This window comes from Engystomops pustulosus, chromosome 4 (assembly GCF_040894005.1).
Source record: "Engystomops pustulosus chromosome 4, aEngPut4.maternal, whole genome shotgun sequence".
Lineage (NCBI taxonomy): Eukaryota > Metazoa > Chordata > Amphibia > Anura > Leptodactylidae > Engystomops > Engystomops pustulosus.
This window is the reverse complement of record NC_092414.1, coordinates 106,728,488-106,743,361: the sequence shown is the minus strand read 5'-3', so window position 1 is coordinate 106,743,361 and position 14,874 is coordinate 106,728,488. Positions and strand designations below refer to the sequence as shown.

General features: G+C 38.4%; 1 protein-coding gene across 8 annotated transcripts in view; it reads right to left on the bottom strand.

Annotated features, from left to right (window-relative positions):
- PTPRZ1 (protein tyrosine phosphatase receptor type Z1) overlaps window positions 1–14,874 on the bottom strand; it is a 147,679-nt gene that overhangs the window by 17,526 nt on the left and 115,279 nt on the right. For all 8 annotated transcript variants that reach the window (XM_072146987.1, XM_072146988.1, XM_072146990.1 and 5 more), the window contains 6 exons: window positions 14,739–14,835; window positions 14,012–14,094; window positions 13,151–13,285; window positions 12,037–12,171; window positions 10,768–10,931; window positions 7,101–7,236 (listed from right to left, as the gene is read on the bottom strand). In XM_072146987.1, the coding sequence (XP_072003088.1) occupies window positions 7,101–7,236; window positions 10,768–10,931; window positions 12,037–12,171; window positions 13,151–13,285; window positions 14,012–14,094; window positions 14,739–14,835 (750 nt within the window). The remainder of the gene's footprint in view (window positions 1–7,100; window positions 7,237–10,767; window positions 10,932–12,036; window positions 12,172–13,150; window positions 13,286–14,011; window positions 14,095–14,738; window positions 14,836–14,874) is intronic.

The window sequence follows — 14,874 nt, the reverse complement described above, 5'->3', positions numbered from 1 at the left end:
CAAGTGCCGGGGCCCAGAGAGCTGCTGGGTGCCCACACAGGCTGTGCACATCTTCACTTCCTGAGAGGCCTGAGGAAGTGCTGTATCCTGCACTGTATCTCCCCCACTCGGACAAGGCGCAGAATAGGCAGAGGCTACAGAGCTGCCTGTGTGATGCAGCACATTATAGGTCAAACCCTCCCCCCATCACCTCTTCACATGGAGCTGCAGTTAAGCTGAAGTCTGGCAGCTAAGAAATCGGGACGAAGAGGTGGAGGAGGAGAAGCATGAAGATTGCTTTGTGTGACGCCAGGGCTGCTGCAGAAACCACAGGGTGTGTGATAGTATGTGACATGTATGGATATGTATTACTGATACATATAGTGAGTGTTTTGTATGTGTGATGATGTGTTTGCCTGCATGTGTGTCTGTTTTCATGTATCTTTCTGTCAGTGTGTGTGTGTTTGCCTCCATGCTTGTCTGTCTGTCTGCATGTATCTGTCTGCTTGTAGCTGCACCTGTCTGTATGTATCTGTTTGCATGTAGCTGCACCTGTCTGTATGTAGCTGTCTGCATGTAGCTGCACCTGTCTGCATGTGTGTCTGACTGTATATGTCTTGCTGCATATAGACTAAAAATATTAATCACCTATAATGTACATGAGAAGGAGAGAGGCTTCTGTGTCAGCAGTGATGTGTTGTATGAGGTTCTGCAGCAGATGAGCTGCGCATTATGCATTGAAGCAGCCGAAGTGTGTATTACAATGTTCGGCAGCAGTAGTGAAGTGTATTATGAGATTCCGCAGCAGCTAAGGTGTGTATTATGAGGTTCCGCAGCAGCTGAGGTGATTATTATAAGGTTCTGCAGCAGCTGAGGTGTGTATTATGAGGTTCTGCAGCAGCTGAGTTGAAGCTTCAGTTTTATTACTTAGCAAAGAGGAGGGGCACCATTTTTTTTAGGTTCGCCCTGTTGGTTAAATGACCTCAAAACATGACCGTGACGCGGCTGTTTGGGATGATAAACTAGGGAATATTTCAGGGAACTGGAGAGTGTTTTAGTTTCTGAATTTTTAATACTGCCATGAGTTCACTGCAAAGGGGCCCACTGAGGCTCTGTCGCCCAGGGGCCCACTGAAATCTGGAGCCGGCCCTGCTCCCCACATCACACTCATTTCCTGTCTGTCCATTTCTGTTTCCTTCTGCACTAGCAACAGCTTTCATCTTTCCCCCTGCCAGTGTCTGCATTTTGAGCACACATTGCCGCAGCTAAAGACCATGTTAGCTGCTTGTTCTAACATGTCTTTTGTCCATGTCAGATGCTCATTAACAGCCGAGCAAGCAGATCATTTAGGTGCCTACCATTCTTTATGTGCTAGACTGCAAGAATGGGCCAACTAATTTCTGTGGCCTTCCTTCCCTCCTTCCAGCTTGTCTACATCACAGATGGACAACATAGTAACATCACAGTAAGGATTCAAATCAAGGCCAGGAGAGACCACATGAACAGTTAGACAAGCCGAAATCAACACAGCCTTTCATATTATGCACATACCTAATTATGATTTATGGCCACAAGCCCCCTTTAAAAATATCACTACATATCAATAGTTTAAATAGTTATAGCTACACACAGTACACATACATATAAAATACATATAAAATAGATATTCAATTAACAAACAGACAAACAAACAGATACATAGATTGTAAGCACTAGTGATCAGCTCCCTCCTTTTGTCTCATCTGACTCTGTAATATCGTATTCTGTTTGTATATTTCCCCCAGGATTTGTAAAGTGCTGCGAAATAGGATAGTTTTAAATAAAGATGTATTATTATTGTCAATATTATAGGCTAGGCTTGAGATTATCACCACATATTGATGATAAAATATACCGTATATTTGCTGAATTTGTGCTGAAAAACCCTAAATCGGCTTGTACTAGAGTCTATAAAAAAATATTAACACTGTACTCACCTTTCCGACGCTGCCTGATGCTCCCCGTAGGTCCTCTTCTTGCTTCTGATGCCTCTTCGGCTCCTCTTCGGGTCCCCTCGTGATGCCGGCGGCTCACAAACAATGACGTCGGCAAGCCGCTGACGTCATTGTGTGTGCCAGCTGAGTGCGAAGACCCAAAGAGAGCCGATAGACCCAGAGAGGATCCGAAGCAAGAAGAGGACCTACAGGGGGCTCCGGAAAGGTGAGTACAGTGTTTTGTTTTTTACTACAGAGGAGCAGGCAATCTATATACTAGAGGGACTGTCAGGCTAAATACTAGAGGGGCTGGCAGGCTATATACTAGAGCAGTAGTGGCGAACCTATGGCACGGGTGCCAGAGGCGGCACTCAGAGCCTTTTTTGTGGGCACCCGGGCCATCGCCCCAGCACACCAGACAAGACTCAAAGAATCTTCCTGCAGTTCCAAGCAACATAAAAGATGCCGCTTTCAGTCATATTTTGATACTGACTTTGCTACTTGGGACTGTAGGAAGAGGGAGAATTAGACATGGTCGAATTATTTTTGGAGGACTTCCTGCTGGCCCCACGATTCTCTGTGTACAGCTGGAAAGAAGCTAAAATGATGAAAGTTTTCTATCTTTCTACTGTGCTGCTGTCCTCAGGGGGCCAATATGATTGAAAGTTGTTGAACAGGGAGCAATAAGTTACTGCTTTACCTGCTTTACCTGCTGAATCAGGATCACTAGATAATGTCATCGTACTGTCGCCTACAGTTCTATCGGAGGACCAGTTATCTGTCTTGGCCAAAGGCCTGAATTATGTTCCGTCCCAGAACTTTGATATTTTTCAGACCCTCCTGGACGTTAATCGTTTTGTTAGGTCACTTACTGTGAAAAGACATTTTTTTGTCGATAATTCTTCCATTGAGGATTCTGACAATTCTATATTTGGTGTCTCTCCTGTATCTCAGGTAGATAATGAATTCACTGACCTCCTGTTCTACATGAGCTCAGTGAATTCAAAGATGTTTCAACTGTTGACATTTCTAATGTGAAATATGCCATGACTAACAATGATTTTTATCCGATAAAATCTAGAGTACCTGCGCTTGAAGTGTTCCAGACATTAGTGGAAAAGGAGTTACATATATTAAATAACACAATTCAGCCTGTGAGATGTACTAAAAAATGTAACCTTAGTGATGCACAATTCAAAGCCATGCACACAGTTAAGAAAAATACTTACCTTATAGTCCGAAAATTGGATAAAGGAAGATCAGTTGTTGTGATGGATTCTGATTTGTATGTGCAACTGGCGAGGGATATCTTATATGATCCTAATACATATGTCAAACTTCCATTAGATCCCACACCTTCTGCCATGTGCACCATAAATCAACTGATCAATGAGGGTTTATCTCTGGGGGTATTGGATGTTAAAACTGCTAAATATTTAGTCATCGAAAATTCGAGTATGCCCATATTTCACGGCCTTCCCAAAACTCATAAAAATGTCTTTCCTCCCCCACTTCGACCAATCATCTCAGGCATTGGGTCTCTCAATGAGCGACACCTACAGCCACTCGTGGTCAGAACATCGGGTTTTCTTAAGGACAGTTCAGATGTGTTGCGAATTTTTGATGAATTTAAATGGGAAAAGTCTTTTCTTTTTGGTACATGTGACGTCGTCAATTTATATTCCTGCATTCCCCATGCCCTGGCCATCCATGCCATTCACTACCACCTAATTAAATACAGTCAATTTGATCCAGATTTAAAAATCTTTCTAATATCTTGTGTTGAATTTTTACTGAACAATATTTTTTCATGTTTAATGGTGAATATTTTTTACAAGTTTGTGGTGCCCCGATGGGCTCAAAATTTTCCCCATCATTAGCCAAATTATTTGTGGCATGGTGGGAAGAAAAAACTATTTTTTCCACATACAATCCTTTTTTACAGAATATCATTTTTTATGGTAGGTATGTGGATGACACCATGGTATGGAATGGGGAAGCAGAGTTATTTTCGGAGTTTGTTGCATATATCAATAACAACGATATTAATTTAAAATTTACATCTGAACAACCGTCCACTAATATACACTTTTTGGATATCGACTTGAAAGTCACACCTGATGGTGGAACTGTTATTACTACCATGTTTTCCACTCCTCTAGCAGGCAACTCCATTTTGCCTGCATCTAGCTGCCACCCCCCACATACTGTGCATGCGATCCCATAGGGTGAATTTTTACGAGCAAGACGCATTTGTTCAAACGATGTGGAATTTCATGCACAGTCATCTAATATTGAAAGTAAACTTAGAAAGAGGGGATATTCTCCATCTATGTTAAAAAATGCAAGAGAAAAAGCTGAAACAATAAATAGGAAAAAAATTATTAAAAAGAAGAGATACTCCCATCTCTAATCAAACGACTACACATATACCTACCTTCAGCACCCCTTACAGTGCACAATTTAACACAATTAAAAATATTATTCGAAAATATATTCCTGTACTTAATCAGGATAATATACTGTGTGAGGTTATGAAGGATGGCCATAGAAGCGTTGCTAAACGTGGTAAAACTCTCGGTAATATTTTATCACCCAGCATTTTTTTAATACCAGTGCCAGCCCTCGAAGTTGGTTATCTGTGACAGGCTTTTACAAATGTGGAGGCAACAGATGTAACGTGTGCGTATATGCAGCTAACAGAACGCTAGAATTCAAAATTGATACCAACACAAGAAGGAGGATAAAAACTTTTATTAACTGCGATACGCAATATGTGGTGTACATCATTCAATACACGTGTTGCTCTGTCATTTATGTTGGTTGCACAATACAAAAATTAAAAACAAGGATAGCTCAGCATCTCACGAGCATTAAAAACGGCGACTCCAATGCTTCAGGAGCCGCTAAACACTTTATAGATATGCACAACAAAAATCTCTCTAGTTTTTCCTTTTTTGGTATCGAACATGTTAATCGACCACTTAGAGGAGGAAACTGGAGAAAACTCCTCCTAAGAAGGGTGGCTTTCTGGATTCTTGCCCTAAACTCTGGGTATCCCCACGGCATGAATTCCAAAAATGATTTAGCGTATATTTATTAATTTATTTATTGAATACTTTGTATTCAACAATATATATGAAAAGTAGATCTGACTGCGTTGGTGTAACCGGATGTGACGTTAGAAGCCTTTGATTGCTCAGGTGTACCATGGTGTTGAACCCCTTCCCGACGTGCGCCGTACTAGCCGGGTCCCGCTGCATGGAGAGGGGGTGTTTTCACCTCGTGGGTGTTTTCACCTTGATCGCCGCCGGCAATGCTGCCGGCGGCTTAAAAAAGATGCCGCCCATTTGTCGCGGATCATCGCTGCCCAATGACGTAACGGGGAGCGACGATCCGTCGCCATGGTAGCCTCGGGTGTTCCGAATACCCGAGGCTACTTCGTTTTAACCCATGCATTACAATGTGCTAATTGCACATTGTAATGAATGGGGAGTAAAATCCACATATACTGCCATACAGTAGTATGGCAGTATATGATAGGATGAATCAGACTAAGTAGGGTTAGAGTACCCTAGGGAGTCTGAAAAATAGTAAAAGTAATAATAAAAAAAAGTTTAAAAAAAAAAAGTATAATAAAAAAACCTAAAAATTCAAATCACCCCCCTTTCCCTAGAACTGATATAAATATAAATAAACAGTAAAAATCATAAACACATTAGGTATCACCGCGTCCGAAAATGTCCGATCTATCAAAATATGATAATGTTTTTTCACTGTGTTTAACCCAATAATGGAAAATAGCGTCCAAAGTCGAAAATGGCATTTTTTTGCCATTTTGAAAAATATAAAAAAATTAATAAAAAGTGATCAAAAGGTCGCACAGTCCCAAAAATTATAGTAATGAAAACGTCATCAAAATTTGCAAAAAATGACACTACCCACAGCTCCGTACACCAAAGTATGAAAAAGTTATTGGCGCCAGAAGATGGCAAAATAAAAAAAAAATATTTTGTAAAGGAGGTTTTAATTTTTTTAAATGTATGAAAACATTATAAAACCTATACAAACTTGGTATCCACATGATCGTACCGACCCAAAGAATAAAATAGACATGTCATTTGGGACGCAGAGTGAAAGCGGTAAAATCCAAGCCCACAAGAAAACGTTGCAAATGTGGTTTTTCACCATTTTCACTGCATTTGGAATTTTTTTCCTGCTTCCCAGTACACGGCAGGGAATATTAAATACTGTCACTATGAAGTGCAATTTGTTACGCAGAAAATAAGCCATAACACAGCTCTTTATGTGGAAAAATAAAAAAGTTATAGATTTTTGAAGTTGGTGAGTGAAAAATGGAAGTGAAAAAACTAAAAAAGGCCAAGTAGTTAAGGGGTTAAAGTGCTGCTTTTAACTTTGTAATGCTATACCATGACTAAGGCTACGTAGCGAGCTGAAACGCATAGGTTTCTGCCTATATAACCTGCACCGTTTATGCACAAGATGTGCACTATTTTAATGGATACCCAATAAATCGATTTTGGATTTTAGTGCTCCGGCTATCTCCGTTTTTCCTTGAAGTTACTGCTTTAATTTTTGTTTGGCACCAAATATGGCAATATGGTTTAGAACAGTGATGGCGAACCTTTTAGAGGCCCAGTGCCCAAACTGCAACCCAAAACCCTGCTTATTTATCGCGATAAATAAGCAGGGTTTTGGGTTGCAGTTTGGGCACTCGGCCTCTAAAGGGTTCACCATCACTGTACTAGAGGGACTGTCAGGCTAAATACTAGAGGGGCTGTACAGTTCCTCATGTTGTGGTGACCCCAAACCATGCAAATCGCAGTAAAAACACAATAAAATTGCGGCTCAGATGGCTTTAGGCGACCCCCGGTGGGGTCAGGCTATATACTAGAGGGGCTGGCAGACTACATACTACAAGGGCTGGCAGGCTATATAATGGGGGGGGGGGGCTGTGACCAATGCATTTCCCACCCTTGGCTTATACTCTAGTAAATAGGTTTTCCCAGTTTTAAGCGTTAAACTTAGGTACCTTGACTTATACTTGGGTCTGCTTGTACTCGAGCATATACGGTAGGTGGCTACTTATAATGCTATATATGTATATTATGTATACTATATTCTTACCTCTGTTTGTACCAAATAATTTCTTTGAGTCCGAATATGTTTTAGGAATCCAAAAACATTAACAGTTCCTTCTTGTTTGATTTGGTGCAACATACTGTCCAGGACAATATATGTTCCAGTTCTTCCAACCCCTGCACTGGAATACAGATGGAGAAATATGAACTACTGTAAATCCAAGAAAACTGGTTAAAGGCTTACTGGTCACATTTTTTTTGTATGCAAACAATAATGGGTTAAAGCCTGAATGTTGGGAGAATATATACATGGGGGTAAGGCTGGTTTCTATAAATGATAATTTTATGTTTATTCAAATTAATATTATATATAGGGTATATTATTCACCTTATTTTCTTTATAGGGTAGGGGTGAGAGCAAATTCCAATTGTGATTGCTGCAAGCGACTGGCTTGTTATTAATCATATGCTCTGACTTTGTTCCAAAGTTAAAACATTTTTGGGAAAAATTTATGAATAGATATATCGGTGACTGGTCATTAATCTCCCTTTTGATCCTATTGTAGGAATTCTTAGATATACACTTAGTTTTGCCTAATATTGTAAAATGATTAATATGTAAAATGTTGTTTTTTGGGTAGTTTAATTATAGTTAAAGTTTGGAAAGGGGAAAGAAAATTAGAGACTGAACATTGGCGAAAATTATGTAATGATGGTGAAAAAGTATGAATTCACTATGGGGGGAAATAATAAGGATAAGAATATTCTGAGTCAAACTAGAAGAAGGTCTTTGTTGCTTGTTTTTTTACCCTTTTTTTCTCTTCTTTCTTTTCTCTCTCTTGCTTGTCATCCTTGACTGGGGAGAGGAGGGTTATGGGGAGGGAATGTATAATTTATAAGATGAAATACATGTAATGGTTTATAAGCTTTATAGGATATGCATGTATTTATATATTTGATAAATAGATATAAAAAAATTCTAAATTAACAAAAAAAAATGTGCTAAAATGTGATTTGTGAAAAATATGCCACCCATGGACATGATACAGATAATTTCTATGCCTGATAGTGGAGTGAAATATGTTTCTGGTGGACCTAAAATGAATTATCGCAGGGTACAGTAACACAGTTATTTGAGAAGGTAATGTAAAATTCATGTACAGTCTGCCATTTACATAGACAGGACATGTCTTCTGCATACCTCCTGAGATCTTCATGAGGAATATACAATATACAATTCATGAGGAATATACAATATACAATTCATGAGGAATATACAATCTGGCGCTTTCTGGAAGCTCATGTCCAATGGAAGTAATGTTAAGCTAAAAAGGGGGCTCAATTGGGGGATAGAAGAGGCTAACAGACGCTATAAGTAATATTAGGGGAGAGAACCCTTATGAAAGATTTAAATGTCACATTGAAGACCGAAAAGAGTAAGAAGTCTCAAGGAAAAGACTGTTTCTGAGGGTCTTTTCTTCCCGCTGCACAGATGAAAATGTATAAATCACATACTAGTCCTCACATGTATGGGGTGTAAAGTTTTCTGAAAGACCAAAGCACCACCTGCATGTCTTCCCTTTTAATTTTTGGTACCCAGCATGGTTCCTTAACTTTCTGTACGAAATTGGTACAGTAAAACTGGTAAGAATTAGGTTCACCCAGACTGCCTCATTATAACCTCCAACTCTGCAATGGGAAATTACTGTATCTCCTCAACAATGACAAGAGTGCAAGGTCAAGTGGAAGAACAAGGACAGATTTTTCTTTCCCTGCAGAACTAACTTTGGATCTCTTCTGTGAACTTGTGTCTCGGTAGGTAGGCAGACTTCATGTCGATTTTGGCGTGGCATATCTCTGAATATATATATATATATGTGTGCCTGAGACTCAAAATGTAAATTTAAAATAGGGGCATAATATATTTTATATCGGTTGGTACGCTAAAGTCTCCTTCTGTTAATTTCCATTGAATATACAAACATGAAGAATGGCAATGTTAATGTAACTCATCTACATGCCATCATGCCTTGCCATACAAGCAAAGGGTCAAGTCAGAGTCTTATGGTCAAGTCAGAGTAACATTTAACCTAATAACTTAAACTCCCCATCTTTGATGTGTTTAAGTGGATACCTTAAAAGGGGATATCAACCACTGGCTGGTTTTATAAGCACTTTCATTATTAGATACAGGCATTAACTACTGTGAAATATTCATTTTCTTACTTAGACCTGTTCTCATTTTTTCAGTGTAATTTATGCCACCTCTAACCAACAATGACACAGAGATCTCACTATTATCTGCTAATGTATTTAGCTTACACTTAATGTGCATTATACTGCATTTAGATATTGTCTATTTCTGCAAGTGAGTGCTACTCATAATATAGTAATAGTCAATATGAGAGCTGTTCAGGAACCTACGTAATGACTACCTGCATTGACTTCAATTAGGAAAATACATTCACTCCACATTCACATTAGTATGTGTCTATAAGCAGAGCCTGGGGTGACTGTGTAACACTCACGCTAATCCTTTTATTTGCAATATAAATGGAAAAATCCAGGAATAAATGCAGTCATGTTATAAATACATATATTTGCGACAATAAATATTTGAACTTTGACTTTTAATTGAAACGTTTAGTGCTTCTGACATGGCTTAACAGATAATGAAGGGTGGATAAAGAAGTGATATATATTATAGTTGGACATGAAAAAACCATAATAATGCCAGAACATATCCAGCCATCCTGGCAAGGTAGTTATTATCACAATATAAATGCAATGATATGTGCATCTTTTATTAATCACATTACTGATATGGGTGCATACCATGCCTAATTGTATTTTGCAAAATATATACTATCATACCATTTTAAGACAGTGTATACTTAGACTAGATAGTCATAAAAGGGTAAGATTTATCACAGTGGTGAATTCTGAATAATAACTGTGGTTCATCTTTAGAATGTCTATTTTATGCCACTTATTTTAATTCATTTTCTTTAGAAAAATTTCTAAGATAATATTTTACATTACAATACTTGCAGACACAAATTAATAAATCTGCCCTCTACTCCCTTTGTATAGTTTTTCCATTATTCCAGTAAGAACAGCCCTGATGTTAAGATTGAGAAAACCTTTTTATTATTTCTTTCCTTTATCCAGCCACAATTTTCCTTGTTCTAAATCATCGGTCGCAATATGATTCGATAATATCTCCTTTACAACATAGTCTGACACAATGACAGATTGTCTGCAGGCAGGTAGTCTACAACTATAGGATGATGTCAAATCCTTCAAACCTGCCTAATCCTTGACTACCCTGATATTTGATGTCTGAAATGAGTCATGGGGAAGACAAACCCACTGATATTTATCTAATGTTTACTCTAATTTGAGGGTCTAATGTGGAAAGGTTAGCATACATAATCTATTAATGTGGTAGTGCTGTGTTTTGGTCTCCATTGCAGTGGTGCAAGGCTTAGCCGGAGAAAATGAGTGATTTTGGGCTGTATTATTGCAGAAGAGCTGGTCACCATGGGAAAATGCAGATCACTGTAAAGGAGCTATTGGACTTATATATTGATATTTATATGCTTATATGATGGGAGATCATATACTTTCCAGTGCTTTGAAAAGAAACTTTATACTGTCCCAAAGGAAATGTACTGTATAATTCTACTTAACCCTTGACAGTCACAACATACCTGCAATGCACTACAACTGGTCCATTAGCTGTTTGCTTTGCTGTGGAGGCTTTTCTTACAAATGTTAGAACAGGGAGAGAATATTCAGGGACACCCATATCAGGCCATTGGGTATAATGGTACTGAGTTATCACTCGCTCATTTAATCTTCCTTTCTGGGAACCCTGAGGGAAAATGCAAAACATATTTATTTGATTAGGTCAGATCATATCACAACCACTGGCTGGCTACACATAGACACATATAGGGGGAATTCATTATAACCAGAGTTTTGAACGCCAGTCTTAAAGTTCCCCTCGCTGGCAATTCGGTGCCCATATCTGCTAAGATGTTCCGACCTCTTAGTAAATACGGATGCAAATTCCGCCAGTTCAGATCTGTAGATCAGGTCTGAACCGACGGAGACTATGCCTGTCCTGCTTCCTGACATGCCCAAAGTGGCACGTGGATCAGGGAAACAGAAAAACTTGTGGGGAGACATGTGCACAGAATATCTCTTTACACACATATTTTGACATGTATATCAGCAAGAGAAAAATACAATGAACTCATCTGTAAGCTTTTTAATAGTCATGCGTTATTACTTCACATAATGATGCAGAATATGGAGAGAATCTATTCAGATAAGTATCTGATCGCAATTGCTGGCACCCCCAACTAGGATTCTATCTACATCTATAGGACTTCTAAGGCAGTTGTTCTGTAAGCCATGTTGGATGTCCCATGAACGTTCCAGCACTAAGACCCTATCCAATTGATAGAGGATAAGCGTCTATCGATGGATCTATTGCTTGCAAACCCCTTAAATATAATGTAAATATTGCACAATACAACTAGAAGAACTAAAACTAAAAAAGAGGATCAGTTTCAATAAAATACATTTTAAAAAATCATTCTATTGATACTGTGTCACAAAGTGATAAGCAAAATAGAGTGTAACTCATGGACTTCAAAGCAGAACTTCTATATATGAGCTATCACATTTTAGAGCTTATAGTGAAGCAAAGTGTGAAGACCATAAATTGACAGTTAACTGTCCTGGAAAAAAACTTTATGCAACGGTCTAAACACACATAATGACCTGTTTCACTATAGGTATTGTCTGGGATCTGACTGCTTTCTTCCATAATAAGTGCTACAGTTGTTTGTGGTTGGTTAGGTATTTCCGCTCAGCTCAATAGAATTGAAATGCAATACCACACAGAGCCACGAAAAGGCATGCTTTTTAAAATCTCCTATACCAATACATTGTGATTAACAATTACAAACCTTCTTAATCTTGACATTCCGCAATGTAAATGTTCTCACGGTGTAATATGCCAGGACAGAAGTGGTTTTCTGGGTAACCAGAAATGTACCATATTCTTCACTGCCATCAGTTGGCCAATACTGGTCACATTTCCTCTGCAAATCATCAACTTATGTTAATAGAAAGTAATAGAAAGTAGAAAGTATAGAAAAATAGAAAGTATAAAAACTTTTGCCTAACTCTGTAGTAAGCAAAAATAAGCAATTCTCTAATTTACTATAATTAGCTATCTACAGCTGTTTAGCAGCTGGCTATTACCATGCCCCCCAGGCTAATTTCCATTTGCCATGCTTTCTGGTTGCCATGGGGAGCCGTATAGTACAGCTTGAGACGACAGGAGGCTTTTTAAGAGGGGCTGTAGGACCTGTGGTGATGTCACAAGCATGTTAAATTTAGGGAAAGAGATTAAGGGGAGAGGGATCTCAGATTTTTAAAATAATTTTATATGAACTAATAAAGGTCATGTTTTACTTAACTACACTCACAACTTTCCTTTTCCTCTTCATCTCTGTCCCAAAACTTCATAACAAGTCTTTGCAGGTGGTGTACATCGTGAGTGTTCTCTTCTTTGAACACTTTTTCTTTAGATATGTGATTCTGTCACATGCTTTCAGGTCCTCTATTTACCAACAAGCTGTCCTGCATCATTTGAAAGTACTTGGTGTGATACCATGGACCCTCAGTGATGTCACCAACATGTGACTCATCACATGCTTCAGATCGGCCATTTACAAACTTGCTGTCCTGGTTTGCCTTTATTGCTCTGAGCTGATGTTACAAACTGAAAATGCCCACCCACATCAGGAATATCTGAATCTGAATCCAATGTTAAATATACCAGATAGATCTCAGGCTAGGAAGAAGCCAGCCTCATGATACAGGTTTTGTTGGAATTGTTGTCAAAGGCTCTCTCCAGCTGTACTTACACTACGGTATTATTTATCAGTAACTTTACAGTTATGGTTTAAACATCTGACTAACGAGACAGAAAAACAGAATCAAAGTCTATGCTTCTCCGACTACAAAGGATGGAAAATAAAGTTAATTTCTAAAAATGTACAGCTTTATACATACTCTTCCCTTCTCCACCAGGTTGGTTATCATGACAATAACTTCTACATTGTGCTCCCATATCATTCTCCAAAAATCTTCTGCAGTTGATTTGAGTGGTCCTTGGGCAGCAATGTAGGCTTTTGGCTTGTTGTAACCCTTAGAAAAAAAATTTATGTAGGTTAGCACACTAACATGTACATTTAAGGTTTGCATATTACTTCATGTTTCCTTTACTATTTTTCCTAGGGTATCTGTAATAGGAAATGCTGCAGAGAGACTCCTAACTGTTTGAACCTATTCTTACCCTGTACATTAGCTAGGGACTTCAGTCTGATAAAAGGATATAAGCTATGACCATGTATCTTATATATATATAAACACTCCGAGATTTAAATGTGGCAAAAAACGTACTCGTTTATTCACACGTGTCAAAGCTACTTTTCAGCTCCTTAGACCTGGAGCATTTCTCAAGCCTTTCTCCTGCTTGAGAAAGGCTCCAGGTTTAAGGAGCCGAAATGTAGCTTTGACACGTGTGAATTTTGCCACATTTAAATCTCGGGATGCTGCCATTTTTTCGTGTTTTTATACGTGAATGGACCCTGGTTCAGGTCCTGGGTTGTGCACCTGAGTTGTTCTAAGCCTTTCCTTAAGTGCTGCCACACCTCTTGGATTTTAAAAATGTTGTGTTGTCATAAGAACCAGGATTAACTATAAGGCTTCATTGCTGACATCTTTAATAACTACTACAGCTGTCTATTGTAGCCTAGGGCTAAAGTACAGTAAAGTACCAACATCCAGAGGTCAGTTTGTAACTAAGGGTCAGGTGTTCTCAAGTAGGGGACTGCCTGTATATATATAAATTAAGGGAATATATATACTTACATCGACATAGTTTGCATTTATGTAATCTGTCGGCTTTCCATCCTTTTCTCCCACTTGTGATAGTTTAACTCTGCTGTGATCATCTTAAAAAAAGTAAGTTGAAAAGTCATAATCCAGTCTCAGTATTGTGATACGTCATCATTGCATCATGGTCATATATTTTCATTACTGATGAGCCAAAAATATAATACTACATAGAGATGGTCAACCTAAAAACAAATCTGGCAATAAAAATAAAACCCATTCCAAAAGTTTTGTTCCCAAAACATAATATTTTTATTTTCAAGAAAGGAATCCAGGCACTCCTTGAACTTATCCTTAATATCACACCATCTGGTGGAGGTTTCAGTGCTCTTATGGGAAAGAATCTAAACCTATATTAATTAGGAATCCATGTTTCTTTTATTTAAATAAAGTGCAAAATTTCAGGCCACCTAATGCCAATGTTTTGTACACTAAACAATCAGATTGTTCATATAGTACACTGCTGGCATTTGGAAATGCACACACGCCTCATCCCAAATCACAATAGGTAAGACAACTGTCTGCAAGGAAACCTATTTCTTGCCCCGTCCTACAGAAGATTTTCCATGAATTCATCAATACAGTGGAGAGCTCCTTTGGTGAATAAATATTTCAATACTACCTCAGTATCTCTATCTCCATATATCAATATACAATATATACATATACACACAATAAATAGTTCTTTTTTTAAAATACTTACAGGCAACAATGTTTATGTATCTGTTCTTATTCTTGTTGTCTGGGTGGTTTGAACTATCACATGTTATGCCTAAATCCATAGTGCAGTTCTGAACCTCCTGCAGAAGAATCCAAGAATAAATCTCAAAGTATCACTA